Source organism: Ailuropoda melanoleuca, chromosome 19 (genome assembly GCF_002007445.2).
Source record: "Ailuropoda melanoleuca isolate Jingjing chromosome 19, ASM200744v2, whole genome shotgun sequence".
Classification (NCBI taxonomy): domain Eukaryota; kingdom Metazoa; phylum Chordata; class Mammalia; order Carnivora; family Ursidae; genus Ailuropoda; species Ailuropoda melanoleuca.
This window is the reverse complement of record NC_048236.1, coordinates 5,251,836-5,273,229: the sequence shown is the minus strand read 5'-3', so window position 1 is coordinate 5,273,229 and position 21,394 is coordinate 5,251,836. Positions and strand designations below refer to the sequence as shown.

The window sequence follows — 21,394 nt, the reverse complement described above, 5'->3', positions numbered from 1 at the left end:
TATTCAGGTCACGGGTACCTGGAATTCCCACTATTAATTATGTATATGAATTAAGACGGCGCTGCTCAGCCTTAGCTCCATGTTGGAATCACCGGGGAAGTTAGAAACACAGCCAACGCCTAAATCCCAGCCCCAAGGGGTTCTTATTTATTTGGGCTGGAGTGAACCAGGACATTGGTTATTTTCCAAGCTCCCCAGATGATTCAAATACACACCAGAGTTGAGAATCCCTTGGGTTGAGGCATTTTGTTCCTGAGATTCCTGGTAACCTGATTATCTCTTATCTGGATGAGCACACATTAAGCTCTCATGATTTTTCCATGGCTTAGATTTTACAGGCAACAGGCAGAAGATTCCCAGGGATTGGAGGTGGGGATGAAACATAGAGGAAATAAATTCTGTTAGGAAAAGCAAATGCAGGTTAAAGTCAGATTTGTGTCGAAAGCGCTAAAAGGGGCTTTGGAAAATCAGGGGCGAAATAAAGAAAGTGGGTAACTCTGAAAAGGTCACCAAAACTAAAGAGAAAAATGAATTCAGGCAGCCACATTCCAGCTAGGCCTGATTCTCTTTTGACTATCTTTTCTCCCCCTTTCAAATTGTCCCTTTCATTCCCGTGTTTCCAATGCAGGAGAGAAGATCATGTGCCGAGATCCCACGATAGGTGTTGGGGAGCCCGGGAAAGTCATCCAGAAACTGTGCCAGTTCTCCAACGTGCCCAGTGGCGCTGAACGTCCCACTGGCGGGACCATGACTTACAAATGTGTCGGCTCCCGCTGGGAGGTGAAGAAAAATGACTGCATCTCTGCCCCAATAAATAATCTGCTCCAGCTGGCCAAGGTGACCCTTAAATCTTTGACTCGGAGCTCTTGGCGTGGAGGTCGGTCTAGCTTATCGTATTTCTCAGCAAATGGGCCGTGGGCCGGTTTGTGTTGCACCCGAAGTTACTTTTATGTGTTTATTTTCAGAGAAGATGCAATCCTAGAAATGCTTTATATTTTTCTTAAGTACAAATGTGGAGACAACAAAATATGTATTCTACTCTGGGACCAGCTGTATACCTTCACCTTGACTTCTCAGTGCCTTGTTTCTTTTACCTCCAAGGTGCGGGTGGGATTATCCTCTCGCATTAGCACTCTCCTTTGAATAATCTGGGTACCAAGCAAGTAGCTCTAATCTTTTCAGGCAGAGGGATACATAAAAAATAACGTCCATCGGTGCAAAAAAAATAATGCTTGGGCTTCATGCTTTTATAGGTCTGAGATTTCTTCCGTCTTTAGAGGTAACCTTTAGTTACGAATGATGGAACTAGCCTGCCTCTCTTACCTAGAAGAGAGGTTCCTGCCACGTGGTAGGGGAATATTCCTTTCTTTTCATGAAAATAAATAAGTGTTACCTCATACTTAAGTTGTCGAGAGTAGGGACTCCTAAAATGCCGTGAGTTACAATAAATAAATACTGACGAGGCAACTGGGAGACTTACAGTTAACGACATTGTTAGACAAGTGGTTCCAAATGCCCTCACCTTGGAAGAGGAATTGAGGAAAAGAGGTGATATTGATTTGTGTCTCATCTAATTATCTTCTGTTTCTCCTCTTGTCTTACACTAAATTCATTAAAATACCTACTAGGTGCAAAACATTTTTGTAGGTGCTGTCAGGGTGAAGAGTCTGTGATTTGCTAGAAGACATAATCCAGTTGGGTAGTTCTATACACACTGGTTTGGCTTAGGATAATCAGAAAGCTCTGCTTGAAAAACTTGGCCTCTGAGTTGGACCTCAAGGAGGCTGCATCAGTGATAAGAATTGTCCTAATCAAGAAAGATAGAGATATTATAATTTGAACTCAACGTTGGGCCACGGTCCCAATTCTAGAAACCTAGGTACATTTTCAATGGAAAGGGGGCCTGTTGGTCTATCAGATTTATCCATTCAACATATATTTATTGAATACATACTATGTACCAATTTATGATTTATACTATGTTAGGCATTCTAGTATATCAGATGGAATATAACACGTTTCAAATTGCCAAGGAGCTTATCATTTAATTGGAGAGATATTGAAATGAAAACACAAGATGACATTGATAGAAATGTCACAAATGTAAAGTAAGGTAAATAACAAACACAGAAGCGCCTGGCTGGCACAGTCCGTTAAGCATCTGACTCTTGGTTTCGGCTCTGCCCCTGATCTCAGGGTCGTAAGATCGAGCCCCACATTGGGCTAAACGCTGAACACAGAGTCTGCTTGAGGGTCTCTCTCCTTCTGCCCCTTCCTGCTCCTGCTCTCTCTCTCTCTAAGATAAATAAATAAATCTTTTTAAAAAAATAACAAACACTTAGGGAGTCAGAGGAAGAAACTCCCCTGGGTTGGAATACTCATCAATGTTCTTTATGGAGGAGGTCGAGTTGGAGTTCATTCTTTAATTGTAAGTAGGGGTTAGATAATTGGGAAACAGAAGTGTGATCATTATAGATAGGGTGACCATATAATTTAGCATCCAAACCAGGACACATTTTGAAAATAAAAGAGGGCGCTGGTAATAATTACACTGGGCCAACAGATATAAAGCAGAACCGTCCCAGGAAAATTGGGATGGAGAGTCACCCCCCTAATGGTCAGCAAAGTAGGTGATGAGAAAAAGCAGAGTAGCAAATGTGCTTCCGTACAGACCATCAAGGGATAATTTTATACAATTTTGATCCAGTGCTCTAGGGATCACATCTCCATTCCTTTTTCTTTAACTAGTCATTAGGTTGACATGTGTTTTACTGTTCCCCTTCTGTGTGTGAGGTCTTATTCTATTCTGAATAGCACAGAGATTAAATTAAGAGATAAGTTATCTTATAGAATATATTTATAGGAATGGAGGAAAAAAAGAAACCACATATAAGAGGTTTTCATCATGGATAGATCAGCAGGATTTGATGACTGGACTGACTGGCAAGTTTTTTGTTTGTCTGTTTATGTTGGCTTTTGTTTTACTAGGCTTTGACCAAGAGCCCCTGTCAGGATAAGAAGCTTCCAACATACCTGAGGGATCTTTCTGTTAGCACAGTCAAGGTGAAACATGAAGTCAGCTCATTTCCTGGGAGCCTGGGAGCCATCATTAACATCCTTGACTTGCTCTCAACAGTTCCAACCCAAGTGAATTCAGAAATGATGTCGGTGAGTTGGTTCAGACCTTATAGGAGTTTTGAGTCTTATCTTTTCACCCCTTGGGACTTGTGATCAAGAAACATAACTCTTCCCCATTGCAGCTCCTTCTTTGTCTTTTCCAGAGCAATACTCTGGATTTTAGGGTCACACAGCATGCTTTGTGCTTTGACAGCTATGGCTTTTAGGGTCGCAGGGAGTGTTTCTAGTATTCATCTGGGGATCTTAAAAAGATTTCTTTAGTGATTCTCCATCTTAGTCTCTTCATTAAAATAGAATGGGTTCTTATCTGCTTTCTAAGAAAACTAGGAATGAAAGGTTTTCAGAATATGTACAAGGTGGGATTCTCTGTGATTTAACACTAAGCATGAACTTTGAGGCAATCAGGGCTCTGAGAGGAGTCACCCAGAATTCAAATGAAGAGTTCAAATGGTGAAACTTTAATAAAAGGATACTTACAGAGGTAAAGCCGGGGATAAAAAGAAAAAAAAAAAAATAGAAGCCAATACTACCCTGGGGCCTAAAGCGGAAAGGAGAGGAAAGAGTGCACCTACAGCAGAAGGGGAGCTAAGCCTTGGAGGAGGGATCACTAGTAAGAGCAACAGAACTATCACCGAAGATGTGCTGAAGACAGTAAGTGTGTATGCGGGGCGAGGGTGTGACTGCGGTGTGTAGCAGGAAAGTATATTTCAACTTCCTTCTTCTCCCACCCTTCCATCTCCTGCCAATGCTTCCCAGGGGCCAAACACAGCCAGAGGCGTCTGCCAAGCGCCCTGGGGAACAAGGGTCCAAGGAAGTTATGTGGCCCTGCTATGGTGAATGTAATGGATTACCACACATTGGGTGGTTTACCATGACGGGAACTTACTCTCTCAGAGTTCTCAAAGCTAAAAGTCTGAATTTAAGGTGTCTGCCAGACCACGTTCCTTCCCAAGTCTCCGGGGGAGACTTTCTCTGCCTCTTCCAGCTCCATGTATTCCAGCACTCTTCGGTTTGTGGTTGCCTCAATATATCCTCTGCCTTTGTTTTCACGTGGCCTCCTCGTCTCCATTTATCTTCTCCTCTTCTGTCCCTCATAAGGACACTTGACATTGGATTTAGGGCCCACCTACATAATCTGGGATGATTTCCTCTCAAGGTCCTTAATTACATCTACAAAGACCCTTTCCCCAAATAAGGTCACATTCACAGGGTCTGGGTATTAGGACATGTTCTTTTGGGGACTACCGTTCAACAAACTACCTGACTCATAGTTTCAGATTGAACAGAACAAGGCAAAGGAGGGCAAAGAAATTGTATTGAGAGAAAGCCCAAATGGAAAATGACAAGCCCAAGTTTATGGGAGCGAAAATAAAAATGTTTAGGAAAAAAAAAAGAAAGAAAGAAAGAAAAGAATGATGCCTTTCGTGTTCAGCACTGGAGAGGTTCTTTCAAAACAACTTCACCCTTGCTGGGAAAATATCACTCTTTATAGGCTTGAGATTTAAAATAAAATAAAACAGTGAAAACATATCTCTACTAGCCTGCTGAATTGGCCTTGGGAGGGGAGGTGGTACTTGGTAAATGATTAATGAGGTCTCCTAGGCTTGGGGACACATCCTCTGCTAAGTCCCTGCTGTAAGAAGGAGGGACACAGATCCCCATAGCCTGTGATGCCTGATTTTTCTCTTCTCATTTCCTCTTACCTATACCCATACAACCAGTTTCCAGAGAGCTGTTACTATTTCTCTCTTTTATGACTGAAAGAATTTGACCCCATGCCATGTCAATTACAGAATGTTCTCTCTACGGTTAACACCATCCTCAGCAAGCCCATGTTGAGTACCTGGAAGGTGTTCCAAAAGCAACAGACCAATCAGAGCTCACAGCTCCTGGACTCAGTAGAAAGATTTTCCCGAGCGTTACGGTCGGAAGACAGCGCTTTTTTGTCCATCAACCAAACGAATGTGCAGATGAGGGGCATGGTAATACAACCTGGCCATCCCAAAACCTACAAACAGAACTTTGTTTTCTCAGACTCGGACCTCTGGGGCAATGTGGCCATTGACAAGTGCGAGCTGGGAAGTCTGCAGTGGGGTTCATCCATTGTCACCGTGGCTTTCCCAACTCTCAAAAACATCCTCACCCAGGATGGTCAAGGAAAGAATGTTGCAAACAGCTTAGTGATGACCACCACTGTGAACCGGAATATAACCATGCCATTCCGGATTTCGATGACTTTTAAGAACACCATCCCTTCTGGGGGGGTACCACAATGCGTCTTCTGGAACTTCGACCTTGCCAACCACACAGGCGGGTGGGATAGTAGCGGGTGCTACGTGAGCAGAGTCGATGGGGACAGTGTCTCCTGCATCTGCGACCACCTAACATCATTCTCCATCCTCATGTCCCCCGACTCTCCGTACCCTGGTTCCCTCCTGGAAATACTACTGGATATCATTTCCTACATTGGGCTGTGCTTTTCCATCTTGAGCTTAGCGGCCTGTCTAGTGGTGGAAGCCGTGGTGTGGAAATCAGTGACCAAGAATCGGACTTCCTATATGCGCCACACCTGCATAGCGAACATCGCCGCCTCCCTTCTGGTGGCCGACATCGGGTTCATTGTGGCCGCTGCCATCCACGACCATTTCTACCCACTCAACGAGACAGCCTGCGTGGCCGCCACCTTCTTCATCCACTTGTTCTACCTCAGCGTCTTTTTCTGGATGCTGACTCTGGGCCTCATGGTCTTCTACCGCCTGGTTTTCATCCTGCATGACGCAAGCAAGTCAATACAGAAGACCATCGCGTTTTCTCTTGGCTATGGCTGCCCTCTTGTCATCTCAGTCATCACAGTGGGGGCCACCCAGCCCCAAGAAGTCTACACCAGGAAGAACGCCTGCTGGCTCAACTGGGAGGATACCAAGGCCCTGCTGGCCTTCGTCATCCCAGCGCTAATCATCGTGGTAGTGAACGTGACCATCACAGTTGTGGTCATCTCCAAGATCCTGAGACCTTCCATTGGAGACAAGCCAAGCAAGCAGGAGAAGAGTAGCCTGTTTCAGATTAGCAAGAGTATCGGGGTCCTCACGCCACTCTTGGGGCTCACCTGGGGTTTTGGGCTTGCCACTGTGTTCCAAGGAAGCAACGCTGTGTTCCATATTATATTTACGCTCCTCAACGCCTTTCAGGTAAGTTCTGCAGGGCAGGACTCTCAGGAACCGGTGGGACCAATTAATGTTAGAAACACAAACAGGGGTAGGAATGGGGAAGGGTTTTAGTTCAGAGGAGGCCCTAGCCCTAAAGAGGGGGAATGACAAGAACTCAGTGAGATAGAAGGGACACATTCCCCTGCTCCCGTGGAACCGCATACCTCTTATCACCTGCATTATAATTTAGCTGCATGCATGAGTCACTTTGAAAAGCCCTGGTAATACAAGTAAGAGGAAAGTCCCTTCCCTACACAGGATTTTGCTATTTACCCAACATTATCATGATACCACCTATGATCCCCTACGTGAAAATGCCACTATTAAACCAAGTCATTTCTCCACTTAATTTCCCCCTGCGTTAAATAAGCTCTCTTTGTGAAGTCAGGGGCACATCTGTCTTCTTTACCACGCCATCCCTAACAGTACCTACCTAGAAAAGACTTTGGCACAGGGTCGGTGCTCGAAAACTGGTAAATAACATGAATACCACATAGTATGTTCTCTAGAAACATTTGCTGAAGAATGAGAGAATGAATGCCCTACATAAGGTAGACATTCTACTCTATTATACTAACGTGAAAAAGACACACTCGTTGCTCTCTTGTAGCACGTAATGAACCATAATACAAGCCACACTGTTAGCAGAGCTTCAGCAGAAGCATAGGCAGCGAGCAAGGGAATGCTTAATTCTGATTCAACCAGCAGGTGGGAGGTAAGCATGGGTTCCCATGAGCGGGCAAGGAGGCGAAACGGAGACACTGTCCCAGATGCTCATGCCAAGGCCACACAAATCCTAACTTCTGCTGCTGGGCCCAAGGCTTCAAACTATAAGGCTCATGTCTAATGAAGTGGATAGCATGGCTTGACTCAGCAGCACAAACAGCAGGCCCTCCAGTCCATAAGGAGGCAGGGATAAGGAAACAGAACAATATCCTTCTCATGTGATAACATTTAAGGTCTCCTGGTGTGGACCTACAGCATCCCTTTTAACATTACTGTCCGCTGGACTCATTCCATAAGTACAGATGTGGGGAGGAGTAGTACAAATTCAATGCCAGGTTAGCAGTCCGTCCTATCTTGCTGGGAATAGAATCTGATTAAAATGTCCTTCTCCCCAATTCTTTTCTTCAGGGATTATTCATTTTACTCTTTGGATGCCTCTGGGATCAGAAGGTAAGAACAACGACAGTTTCATGCTTCTAGAAAGGTCGAAAGTGCTTGTGGCAGATGGAACTTAACCATGGCTTCTTTGAAACAATTGTAGGTCCAGGAAGCCTTGCTAAAGAAGTTTTCCCTGTCAAGATGGTCTTCACAGCACTCAAAGGTCAGTCTTTCCCTTTAGAGACTTTTGAAAGGCCCGCTCTCTCCACACCCAGGTCCAGCATAGATTTATTCCACTGTTTTTGCTTTGCACCTGATTCTGCCTATTAAAGTCAGCCGCAGAACTGCCATCAAGATGCATTAAGAAATCTTCTGGGGTAATTTAAGGCACTAGAGAACACAACGTGAGGAGTAACGATGAAGAGATTTTCTGTAGTCCGTTTTGGAAAATAACTATTGCACTCAAACGCATTTGACTGTCGTCACGTGTCAGAAGATACCAAACCCTAGCGAAGAGTAAAACATGTATTTGGAAGTTATCTTCCTAACTCTGATGAGAGTCCAGTGTTTCAAAGCGGCTCTCCTGCTTGATTTGTTTGAAGTAGAAATTTCTGCTCCTCCAAGTTCTCACTGTCAAGCGGACTGAGAGATTCAGACAGTGACCACTAGAGGGCAGCAAATGAATCATCCTAGAGATAAAACGGGGCCTTGGTTTAACATTTGCTTTGTAACTGTCTTTCTTCTCTTTTTTAGTCAACATCCCTCGGTTCATCGACACCCGTATTTTCTATGAGTTCTCCAATATCAAGAAGATTTAACAATTTGTTTGGTAAAACAGGTACGTAGTGACTTCTAGGTCACTCCCTGGAGCACTTACTTCGGCTTGACTCCAACAAATTTGCCCTGATGGGGAGCCTCGCACCCCTATCTTCCTACTCCCCACTTTGAGGCATTTACCGACTGTAGCCTCATTTGGGGCTGAGGTTAAATCCAGGAGCTTGCTTACATTTTCCCAAACCACCAGGAGGCTGGCACAGAGGGCACCTGCCTTGGGTGGGCAGCTAATAATAACTTAAAAGGATACGATGTGGAGAATCTAGACAAGCCTGTGGAGAGCTGTCTGTCAAAACTGTGTCAGCTACAAAAATGAGAACTGTGAATTGCTGACCTTGTGAAACACAGAGTTCTTTGCTATTCATGTTTTTCTTTTTTTAAGATTTTATTTATTTACTTTTGCAAGAGACAGAGAGAGAGAGTACAAGAGGAGGGAGGGAGAAGAAGGAGAAGCAGGCTCCCCGCTGAGCAGACAGCCCAACTCAGGGCTCGATCCCAGGACCCTGAGATCATGACCTGAGCTGAAAGCAGACGCTTAATCGACTGAGTCACCCAGGCACCCTCTTTGCTATTCATGTTAAATAGGAATAAGAAGGTCATGTTTATGGGTTAAGGTGTAGAAAAAAACATATTTAGAAAGCTCTACGATAGGATCACATGCTGTGGGTTTCTTTCCCTTTTCTTTTTCCTCTTTTTTTCCTTTTTTTGGAGTGCGCTTGCTGTACACATTGTTGTAGGAAGAACCACTCAGGTTATCCATTCTGTTAGGGGCATGCACAGTTAAATTGCTCCCTTGAGGTACAAATTAACTAATGTTAATGACTTTGGGCGATGGGTCTCAGCTATGCTGGGAGGTTGAAATCTCTGCCCGCCAATGCCCCCTAAGCACCAGAATTGTTTCCAGCTTCTTGAAATGAACAGATTTCACAAAGGCAGAATCTAGAACTGTGTCAGTACTCCAGACTAAGGCTTTTCCTATAAAATCAAATTTGGAGAATGCCTATCAATTGTTAAAACTCCAGAGGACTTGGTGTTTGGGGCTTCGATCTGATGCATTACTCATGAAAGTGGAGGGTCTTTCCTTTTGACTTTGAGCGTGCTTGATCGGGCCTGCTGTGGAATGATCCAATCTTTGGGTATAGTACCACCCTTGCACTTGGCCAGCACTGTCACTGGAACATGCCGACCATTTGCATCCAAGGGAAAATGCATCTACGGAATCAGAATTATGCAATCTAAGGCCAAGAAAATGTGTTCTTTGTTTCTGAATCAGTCCGATTGAAGTTGGAGTTTGGGCTGTGTTCCTGAGGTCCCGGGGCCTGCGATTCCCAGTCACTGCCATTCGATGGCCTCTTGAGGGTCATTAATGGGGCTCCGTGTTGGCCTGCTTGAGGGTCCCATAATCACTGTAACTTTGGTTTATGTTGTCAGCAGCCCCAAAGGGCCCCCCAGGCAGTGATGGAAACCTTGTTAGCAGTGGCAGCTCACCAATCTGATGGTAGGGTGGGCACCGTGTCCTTTCCTCGCCCAGCACCCCGCCCCCACTTGCCCTGTGCTCAGTCCCTGCCTCCTGCTGATGCCGGCCCGTGTGGTTGCTCGTGGCTGCCCCCTCTGCTGCACCTTTGTTGGCATCCCCTGACCTCCGCTTCTTTTCCGGTCCTGCCTTTTCTACCCCTGTAATTTTCTCCTTTCTTTCCTTTTTCCCCTTTCTTCCCCTCGCCTTCCAGCTCAGCCTCTGCCCCCCCCCCAAGAGCTTCCCCCAAGTCACCCCCACCCAAGGGGACCAGGGAGCTTCCCTCATGCGGTTGTCCCCAGGGCCATGCATGTGGTGGCATGTGGAGGGCTGCCCATGTTCACGTCCTCCCTCTCCTTGTAGAAACCTGGCTGCTGGTTTGATGGGAAGTAGTTAGTGCTTGTCTTGTCGGCTGCCACGCATGCTTGAGAACGACAGCTTTGTTTGTTCTCTGGCACTTCGGGGTCTTGGGAGGGGGGCAGGCATGGGTTCATTTCCAGGCATGGCCCAGCTTTCCAGGCTCTCGAGCGAGAGCTCCCCTCGGGCCACAGCAGGAAAGGTGCACGCCACCGTGATTGTGCTGTCATGTCGGTAAGCCTGAGCTACTGCTCTGTTTTTCAGGAACATACAATGTTTCCACCCCAGAAACGACCAGCTCATCCCTGGAAAATACATCTAGTGCTTACTCCTTGCTCAACTAAGAACAGGAAAATTGACCCATGTGACTTCTTTAAAGGACAGTGGATACACTCGGAAAAAAAATCCTTTCAAAGCCGTGGGTAAAATGTTTCCTCCGCAGGCTTCCTGGAGCAGATGCTGAAGAGCCTCTTTCATTAGGGAAAAGGAGCTTTCTTTCGTAAAGACAGACTAAACATAACTGTTAAGTTTATTTGCTGCCCCACCCCCACCTCTTGTGTGATACTCAATGTGTACAGTATTTAAGTAAAACTCGAGTCCCCTGAGGCCCAACTTCCCTGTCTATATTGTAAAATAGAATTTCAAGGAGATGTTTTTACTTTTCACACGTTGGGCACAAAAATAAGCTTTGATTAAAATAATAAGCACAAGGCTAGGACCTAGGAAACACTTCAGTGAACTCTCAGAAAGAAGGAAGGAAAGAAGGGTGGATACAGGGGAAAAAAATAGAGAAAAACAATAAAAACCACATTTAAAAAATTTTCCATGTTAACATAATAATTCTCATACTGCAACATGGAGAATACAAAAATGGCTCAGAAATGGAAACTGAAGTAAATCGTGGTGAAAGTTTGCTATTTCCTTGGTATTTTCTTAGCTACGAGAGATATTTTTTTAAAAAAAGGCAGTGGGAAGAGATAGGGAGGAAATTGTAAGATCAGCATGCTTTCAAGTGGACAATAATATTTACAAGAAATGCGTGGAGGAGACCTAATTCTCCTGACACTGAGCACACACCCTGTGCTTGTGCGCGTGAGCGTCTGAGCTCAGGGGACGGGGCACGCAGAGCACATGGGGAAGCCGTGCTTTATCAGATCCAAGCAGATCCAACTGCTGGTTCCCTTTTTTCCCGTTTATCAGAAAAGCCGTATCTTTTGGTTTGTTTCAATTTTTGAAGGCAAAAAAAATTATATTTTTATATCCATCACTTGCCAAATGTGACGTATGGTGATATAAATGTGATAGATTGCACTGGAAACAGATCTCGACTGTCATATATTGTATTTAACAGCTTTAACCAGGTACATCTCTGTGCATCATAGATTTTCAGAATCTTATGGCATTGTTTATCGTTATTGTTGCTACTGTGGATGTAGTGGCCCTTGGTGCATGGTCTAGCTCCCTATGTATTAGCTCTTTCAATCCTTAAGTTCCAAGACCAATATACGGTAAGAGTTTTGTATTGTCTAATCTGTGTTTATTCCACCCACTCAGAAATCTGAGATGAAACATTACAGTTGGCTACTCTATGCTCCCAATGACACTTGACCTTGATGAGCAGATGGCGGAACTTTCCCCGAGGATTTGATTGTCTGTGAATTACACACACGTGTGTGTGTTATTTGTGGTGTGTGCATTTCATAAAAAAGAAATATTTATTAAAATTGAATCGATATTAAAGTTAAGCATGTGCTGTAACCACAGCAACCATACATTCCAAATTGAAGTCTGATCCCAGAGACACAGTGAAACAGAATAAAAATGTGGGGCCACTCGGGGAATGTGGGCCGTGTGGTCTTCATAAGGACTTCTCGAGAACTAGCAGGGATCCAACCATCAGGAAGGTGGAACAGAAGAGGCTGCAATGGAGCAACCTTTTATTTATTGAATTTCGAAAGAGTTTTCTTTTAATATTCTAACTCTTTAACTTCTCTTCTTTTTTATTTTAAATTTTAAATTCTACATTCTGCCTCTCTTTTCTTCAGGGGGAGAAGCAGGTGGGGCAGATAGAAGTAAGAGTCCTCACAGTGTTTCAAGTAAATGAGCTCTTTCCTTCTACACGTTCACAAATGACGTAGACATCTACTCCACGCTTGCCTGGAAATTGTCACAAAGGAAATGATTAAACTATAAAATTCTCCAGGGATGGTCAGCTTTGGGGAGAACTCAGTACTGACGAGAGCCAGAGGTTAGGTTGAAGGATCAATGGGATGAGAATTAGAGGTTTGAGAGAGAATGACTTTGACCGATCTGGTTCCTGGAACAATCTCAGGGATAAGAGGCAAGGTTATATAGTACAATGTGTGAGCCTGGCCATCGTGACACGATCGGCCAAAGAAAGCATAGCACTCAAGAGGAACTCAAAAACAACAAGGAACAAGAAACACTCAGCTTCCAGCCAAGACCATAGGGATCCTTTGGGAATCATTGTGTTGCGAAGGGAACCTCTATAATGGCAGGAACCTTCTCGGGGTTCCTAGGATGTGGATTTGGCCCTTTGCCCATGTGCATTAACTGAGGCACGTTCCCTTACCCCCAACACACACACACACACACACACACACACACACGCACACACGTGCGCACGTGCTTTCCAGCTTTCAACACAATGCCAGACCCAAATTCCAGAAAACCTATGAAAACAAAAACTTAGAGACATACTTGCCGGTCTTCTGCTCAGCTGCAAGATATGTAGTTCAACCACTGCTGTTTGCCAAGAATATCCTAAAATAAACAATAGAATTCAAAATTGTAAAAGAGAGCTGTGCATGAATCTGTGAGCTCTGTGAAAGCAGGAGCCCCTCCTGGTCCTGTGTTCACTAGTTCTCAATCAGTGATGATTACAAGACTATTCACAGCAGATTTCTGAGGAAGAGGAAGAAGGAATGTCAGCTCTGATGCTGGTACAAAGTGCCCAGTGCTTCCCCCTGTGCCTGACCTCTCAGTGGGTAAAGTCAGTTCCATGGGCCAAAATTTAAGTTGCATTAAAGGGCCTTCTATTAAGTCAGTTTCTTGCAAAGGGATCTGTGCTAATGCTTCAGAGTTTGTGAGGTGAGAGCATTCACAAAGGAGCAATTAATCTAAGCTACAGAAATATTCTCTGGGAATATTGTTAAGTCCAGTGTAGCACGTCATGTCTTGAGGGGGTCATGGCTGCCATCCTCCTCCCTGTTTCTTATATATGGAGAAAGAGGTAAATAAAGACCCATGGGGTTTCCAGAAATTAAGAAACACTGGAAAATGCTAGCCTTTTGCCGTTTGTGTAGAGAACTTCAGACAGATCAGTGTTGGAAGGTCAAAGAAAAAAAAAAGTGACACGGGGAAGAGAAAGGTCACAGTGCCCAGGACGTGCAGGCGCGGGGAGGGAGTTCTCCGGAAGTGAGAGGAGCAGGAAGTCACAACCATTAGAGAAGACGAAAGGAAGCAAGTATGGTCCCACAAATCCCGGGTAGGTGGAATGCGTTTGATTTGTGGCACGTGAAGGCGATGTCAGACAGAAACCCAAAGACAGCGTGATGCAGGCCAATGGATGTCTGATTCCCTGAGTGTCCAAAATAAAGGAGAGGCTGACAATGGATGTTATCTTTCTTATGTATGTTTTAAAAAGTCCATGAAAATAGTGTCTCATGACTTGAAAGATGTTAGCTTTGCAATGAGATGCCATAGGTTTCTAACTGTATGACTTGGGATATTAAATCATGTCACAATAGTACACCAGCATACAGCTATGTGTCCTGTCCATGCTTGTAACAATAAAATATCTAGCAAGATCTCGTGAAGCTTTCTTAATATAAATTGTCTGCTCTTTTGTAAATAGGCCAGGGCTGCTGTTTCAAGCTTCCCTATCAGAAATCCAACCAGAATTTAACGCCATTCTCCACACAGCGAGTGGTTGCTTCTGTTCCTCGGGCATGGTGGGGGGCGGGGTACCAGAAGCTCCTGGCTGAGCTCAGTTGGCTGACGGCAGTGACGTCACTCCTCACACCATCCACACTCCCACGCAGCATGTGAAGCCTGGAAGCTTACCGAGGGTTGAAACGAGGGACCCTGAAGCAACACTTTCAGGACCTAACTGTCCGGGAAACAAATAAACAAATATCTATTCTAACATTTGTGTGTGAAAATTTGGAATTTTCACAGATGGCTAAAAACAGAGCCCTGTGAGTTTTGTTAGTGACAGATTATTTTTGCAACGTGGGACCATATTTCTGTTTTCATACCCTATTGCTGCATAACATGTTACCACAAACAGAGGCTTAAAACAGCACCCACTTACAATCGCACAGTTTCGGGGGGTTAGAAGTCCGGGCATGGCTTCACTGGGTCCACTGCTCAGGGTCTTGTCAGGTGGAACTCAGGCTGGCGGCCAGGGCTATGGATTCACTTGAAAGCTGAGCTCCCCCTCCAAGCTCATTGGTTGTTGGGCAGAATTCCAGTCTTTGTAGGTATAGGACAGAGGCGCTCAGCATCTAGGAGTGTCCTGCCATCCCCTGCCATGTGGCCTTCTCCACAATGTGGTCCTTTGCTTGTTCGAAGTCCACAGGAGAAACTCTGTGCTGCTTTGAATCTCTGACTTCCTCAGTTTCTGATCCTAAACCTTCTTTTAAAGGACTCACCCGATTAGGTCAGGCCTATCCAGGATAATCACCCTCGTGATGAACGCCAAGTCAGGTGGTTAGGGGCTTTGAATACACCAGCAGTTTCCTTCACCTTTGTCATATAATCTATTCTACTCCTGGGAGTGATCTTTATGGGTCCTGCCCACAGTTCATGGAAGAGGATTATACAAGATATTTCATCAGATTGTTTGAACAAACAACATTGAGGACCCAATGCCGCTCTGTAGATTCTGTCTGAGGCATTGACTGTGGCTTTGTGACCTGCAAACATTTCTTTATCCACAGCAGTAATCACACTGAAAGGGTTCCCTCCAGCAGTACCATGAATAAAACTGAGATGCAAATACTGTGTTAACTCTCTCTACTGACTATGCAAATGTGAAAGAAGTCACCTTTCCTGAGGGGATGGCCTCGGGCTCTGTGGGGGTTCAGGGAAAAGGTGCTGTTTGGGAAAGTCTGATTCCATGAAAAGAGGCCCACCAAAGCCAGGGCCCACAACCTCCCCCGGCATGGTGTGTCTGGGGTGCAAGCTAGGGTGAGTCCAGGAGCCGAAGTGTTCCCTTGACATGACTCAGGCCAATGGATCAGAGACCTGAGCACACAGGGGCCAGCCAGTCCTCTAAGCATTTGTACCTCTGACCTCCGGGTCCTTAAAAATAAAGTCAAAATGCTTCTCCTGTGCTGGGCACTTCTCACCCTTCAGGGCTCCCGTGAAATGGGGCGCCCTGCAGCCCACAGGTGGGTCATGCCGGGGGCTGGGAACGGCTCCTCCCCGACAGACCCGCAAGCCCCTCGAATGCTCGCCTGGGTCACAGGAGCTGGTTGGGACTTTTCTGCTCTTTTGCACTAATTTTTTTTTCTTTGTAAGATAACGTATACATCAGTCAGAAGGAAGAGGTTTATTTCCGTATTTTGAAGACGTTTCCCCCCTGGCTTTATGAAGTTTATGCTTTCTTCATATAAACAGGAAGAAAAGCGTGCTTCCTAGGAATACTTCTTGTGAACATGACAGCAGCTTCCTTTGAACTATTCGGTAATGCAGCATAAGCTGCAAGGTCTAGGGGAACGAGAGCCTGAGCCCCGTGCTTTTAGATTTTGAGTGGCCACATTAAAAAAAGTAAATCGGGGGCGCCTGGGTGGCGCAGTTGTTGTCTGCCTTTGGCTCAGGGCGTGATCCCGGCGTTCTGGGATCGAGCCCCACATCAGGCTCCTCCGCTGGGAGCCTGCTTCTTCCTCTCCCACTCCCCCTGCTTGTGTTCCCTCTCTCGCTGGCTGTCTCTCTGTAGAATAAATAAATAAAATCTTAAAAAAAAAAAAGTAAATCGGTAAAACTAATTGCAGTATTACTTCTGTGTAAACAAGTATATCCAAAATACTATCATTTCCAGATGTAATTGATGTAAACTTATTAATGAGACATTGTACGTTCCTTTCTTTTTTTTGTTCTAAGTGTTGGAATTCCAGCATGTACTTTACGCTAACCGAACACGCCCGTTGTCCAGCCACATTGCCAGTGTTCAATAGCCACACGTATCTAGACTCTAGTGCATTGCACAACAGAGCTTTAAAGAGTTTATTTATTTGTCAGAGAGAGAGAGAGAGAGCACCAGCAGGGGGAGAGGCAGGCAGAGGGAGAGGGAGAAGCAGGCTCTCTGCCACGCAAGGAGCCAGATGTGGGACTCGATCCCAGGACCCTGGAATCATGAACTGAGCCAAAGGCAGACGCTTAACTTACTGAGCCACCCAGGTGCCCTGTACAACAGAACGTTAGAGTATCAACCAGAGGCGAATGCTTTCTGCCATTCTGCTGCCATATACAGACAGCAGGGTAGGAGAATGAATTTAAAACAAGGCCTGTACCACATTATCCTCTCTGGTCTGTGCAGAGACCCTACACATACTGGAGCACAGGGGATAGGGTAGAAATCCATAAGGCCCAAATACTTCTCTTCCATATGACCCCCGCCCCTCCAAGCTGGCCTGAGAGCCACACTGTTCAAAACTCTTCTCCAAGATTTCTGACAAGCATGGCACATTTGCCCCTGGAAACCGCAGTTCCACATCTTCCCCAGGAAAGAAGAAGTGTCTGGAATCATCAGCCTTCTTTCTTGGAGAATGAGCTTTCCGTCTCATCAGTGCGGTATGGCAGAAAGAACATAGCTCCTGGAACAGAAAGACACTTTTCCCCGGTCACCTGAGCCTTTCCCTACACCACTCTAGTCTTTGGTTTGCTCACCTGTAGAATAGGGATCGTTCAGATTGCCACTCAAGGCTGTTGTCAGGCTCAAAAAGCACAGCTTACATAAAAGGGCTTTGTACACTGTCAAGTATTATGCACAAAAGATTATTTCCAATATCTCTTTGAAAGGCTGGCCACAGACAGCTGTCAGGGGCATCAAGCTCTGGTGACCCCGATGGGATTCCAGGGGCCTTGTAAGCCCTGGGCATCGAGGGGTCATCCGGAGGACACTGGATCAGGAAGGGGAGCACACAGTTCACCAGGCACCTATGAGGAAATGAGGCCGTCCTAAACAACGTACCGACTGCCGATTTCCTTCAAGCCAATCCTGTGTGTAACGGCATGGCTTTTCTTAGAGGGCCCCAAAGGGCCATCCCCACACATGTCTCCACACAGACCCTCTCCACTTCCTGCAAGAGTCCAACCCTTTTGCTTGCCCCAGAATCTGGGTCACAGGTCAGGACTCAGTCCCTCACACACAGCCCAGAGGGGGCAAAGGGGACCCCTGCTGTCACATGAGTATAAGGAGGACTGACAGAGGCCCAGGCCCATCCCACAACCCCAGGAGCCTTCAGAAGCCCTTGAGGACGGGGGCTCCCCTGTGGATCAACTTCTGGCTGCAACTCCTTCCGGGCCCTTTGAGCCCCCCCGCCTGGAGACCAGATGGTCCTGGAAGATGACAGTTTGGGGAAGCAGGAAAGCTTTGCAAGTGTGATTAGAGGGTTCCCAGGGGAGGCCTGCCCTGAGGACGGCTTTCCCGGCATCAAATGGGTCCACGTGGCAGACTTCCAGGTACCCCCCTTCCTTCCGGGGCAAGCAGCAGGCAGCAGCATCCAAATACAGCTCTGCCCCCAAGGACACTCAGACAAAGTATCCCTCGTGGTGGCAGGTGGCAAGCAGTGGGTTTTGAGAGAATGGAACCGGCCCCCTGGGCCAGGCCTGTGATGTATCCATCCCTTCTCTCTGTTCCCATCAGTGATTTTGCAGGGGTAGGGCAGTCAGAAAGCACCTGATAAGTTCCCATCTACCAACCTCAAGGGTTAGGGTTGTATCCAGTCTCCCCCTTGCCCCCCCACACCATCTTTCCTTATATCCTGCATAGATGGATACTTAACTTTATCCTCTAGCACATTCTAGAGAGAAAACCAATTTTTCCTAAGGTTTCTGTGCTCAGTGACGATGAGCACTCAGAACAAGAAGGGAGACATGAGGGGCACCACTGGAGCCTGCCCTGTGCCAGACTCCTGTGCTTTCTCTCCAAATACCGTTTTCCTGTGTGGGCCACGATTCAGCTAAAGTCATCTTTCTACTGTCTAGATACCCATTCTTAATCTTTTCTCTTTAAACTCTGGGACGAAGAGTCTCAAGGCCCCCCGCCATCCCTCTGCACAAATGGGCTGTGGGTCGGGGAGACGAGGGACCCTTCACGCCCCACGGTTTTCCTTCTTTCATGCAGAGCCAAGTCCCAACGAGGTATGCTGGCGACTGACAAATGACACAGAATCAACCCAGGAGCCCAGAAAAAAAAAAAAAAAAAAAAAAAAAAGGCTTTCTCTTAGCTTGAAAGCAACAGGAACTGATTGGGTAAGTCATGGTAAGACGGCTGTTACAGCCCACTTCCTTCGCTCGGCAGCACGATCCAGGAGAGCCGAGAGCGACCGCGGGCCTTGCCTTCTTGGAAGCGAGTGTAATTGGTACCATCCTGTGTCCTCCATCCTGCCCACCAGCCTCCACCCCCGGGGTGCGGTGGAAGGAAGTGTTTGATTTGGATTCACCGGGGAAGAATCGCACATCCACTCACTGCTTTCCTGGAACAGCGAGCGGTTCCCAGGCCTGAGGAGCTCTCTCGAAGCTGTCCTCGTCAATACGGAACCGACAGGAATCTCCAGCTGGGCCACTGAGTGACAGCTGGCGGCTGGCGCGGGGCTTCCCTCGCCCGGGCCCGCCGGCTTCTCCTGAGGCTCGATCGCCACCTTGTGGTCGTCGGAGGGGGTGCCGCCTCTGGGGCGCACCTCTGAGGAGGCACAGCATTCAGGCCACTGATGTGCCTGGTGGGCAACGTGCAGAGAAGTACTTTGGTGCGAAGGTGAGATAGAGGTCTACGAGATGACTGAAACCAGGAATGCAAGAATCACCCTCACTCCCTAGCTCCTGACACGTTTTATGTTATGGTCCTTGCAGGAGACGAGGGAGCCAGAAAGCTTTGTGGAGGTATGGGGAGAGCGGACAGTTCAAGTGTGCACGAGGGATTTGCAAGCAGGTGTATACTTCTGAGATACACTTGCCGGGATAGCTCCCTCCTTCTGTTTATTTCCTCCCTTACTGACCGAATCTTATTATGGAACCAAAGGCAAAGTTAAAGGCAACCCCCCTCCCCCCGCCGCAAATCACCTGGTTTCCCCATCCCAGACGGGAATTTGGAAGGCAGTTTGAGGAAGCAAAAGGGGTGTCTTCCACGTGTCACAGGGCCTTAAACAGTTTCCCCATCGATGCACCTTCAACAGGACGAACTAGGATGGACCCCTTCCCTAGTCTAATTCATCCATGGGAAACTATTATTACCAAGCTGGGTTTTCATTTTCAAGCCACACTGAACCCGCAGCTGCCCCAGGGCTGTCTGACACACCAGCCCACGCTGAGGACAGCTGGGAAGTTTCTAGTCGAGGCTCTGGACACGCATTCGAGAGGAGGCTGCTGGCTTTGCCAGCCAAAGAGTGATCTGGAAGACCCAGACGAAGTAAACAGTACCCACAGCCGAGAAGGCTGGTCCTTGGGGCAGGGGGACACGGTGAGCTGGCCTTGTGTAATGGGGCAGACAACTTCCAAAAGTGCGGGAATATCATATGCTTTGGGATGCTGCTCCTACCCTCCCCCCTCCCCCGCCTCCACCTTCTCCCTTATATTGGACATCCATCTCACAGAAAACCAAATCTCAAGGAGAGATGAGGTTTAGCATGCAAAAACTTCTGGGAGAGAGGTGCACAGCAAATGAAATGAAATTTACCCTCCAGTGGAAATGGCTGAGAACGATGTAACTATGCCAACATTTATTGAGCTCTTTACCGTGTGCTTGGTGCCTGTCCTAAGTTCTTTATGCATATAATCTCATTTAAGCCTTACAGCAACCCCGGGTTGAGTAGATGTTCTTGTTTATTTTACAGATGAATAAACTAAGCCCAGAGAAGTCAATAACTTGCCCGGGGTCACAGAGCTCAGGAATGGGAGAACCAGGTGCTGAATGCAGACAGTCTGACCTGGAATGTGTGCATGTCCCCCTCACTCTGTCACTCCTTCATGCAGTCTGATGCATGTATCATTCGATGGGGGGGGCAGTTCCAAGTACACAGATTGAGCGAGGGAGAACACAGTGATGGGAAGGGTGGAGAAGGTAAAGCGAGTCCAATCTTAGTGGCACTTTATGATTTCATGTAGGGGCAATCCAGAGCACACACAACGGCCAGTGCTCTGGGCACACTTGGGGGGTGGCCCACTTCTCTCTCCAGTCTCTGATGGAGCATGAAAGGACTCCCACTGTGATGCTTTACTGAAAGTAGATCTCACATTAGCCACCTACTTGACCCCCCAAATAGAGCAGCCTGACTGCACCTGCCATTTTAATCCTTCATCTTCATTCAGATGAGTTTCCATGAGGTTCCCATAGCCAGTGGTATTACTTTTCGTCTTGCCAGAGATCGATCAAGCATTCTTGCAGTGTTGGGTGTCATTTAAACACACACAAGAAAAGCAGGATTTCTCTGAAACAAAGTATGCATCTAACGTGGTGTTTAAACACAAGTGAAGAATTGAGATGTTCATCCTACTATGCTTGGCTATGTGCTGACTGCCCTGGTGATGTGCAGAAGCAGCAGCTGATCTGCTATGTGAATTACTTGGATGCTCTGTTTCCTTCTGTATGGGTGAGGTCATCGGGCTGTCTCCAGCACTGATTAATAGCCAATTTCGGGAGTAGAGAGGGGTGAGCCCACTTTTCTACTCTCCTTTTACTCTACTGACCAGACATCTTTGAATGTTACCGATGATTTCCAATGAGCTGTTGAGTCACACTTAGGGAACACTGCCGTAAATCACAAGGGAATCGGTGTCCCACGTGAAGCCATGTCTCAATCCATGCTGGGGTTGCAGAGCCAGCTCTAGGCCAGGTTGTGAAAGTGGAGAGAGACGGGTCTTGTCTTCACTATCTTGTCCCATCTGTCCTTTAGGTCTGTCTCCTACATACACTAACATGCATGTACGTGTTCACACGCACACGTGCACATGCGCACACACACACACACACATGCACAGGAACCCTGTTGGGCTGCCT

General features: G+C 46.6%; 1 protein-coding gene across 1 annotated transcript in view; it reads left to right on the top strand.

The window, feature by feature from the left end:
* ADGRF5 (adhesion G protein-coupled receptor F5) overlaps positions 1–12,782 on the top strand; it is a 78,233-nt gene extending 65,451 nt beyond the window's left edge. The window contains exons 17-21 of the mRNA XM_002919003.4: positions 4,932–6,326; positions 7,479–7,520; positions 7,612–7,671; positions 8,202–8,286; positions 10,417–12,782. Coding sequence (XP_002919049.2) covers positions 4,932–6,326; positions 7,479–7,520; positions 7,612–7,671; positions 8,202–8,286; positions 10,417–10,496 — 1,662 coding nt within the window. The 3' untranslated portion in view covers positions 10,497–12,782. The remainder of the gene's footprint in view (positions 1–4,931; positions 6,327–7,478; positions 7,521–7,611; positions 7,672–8,201; positions 8,287–10,416) is intronic.
* Positions 12,783–21,394: the final 8,612 nt, after the last annotated feature.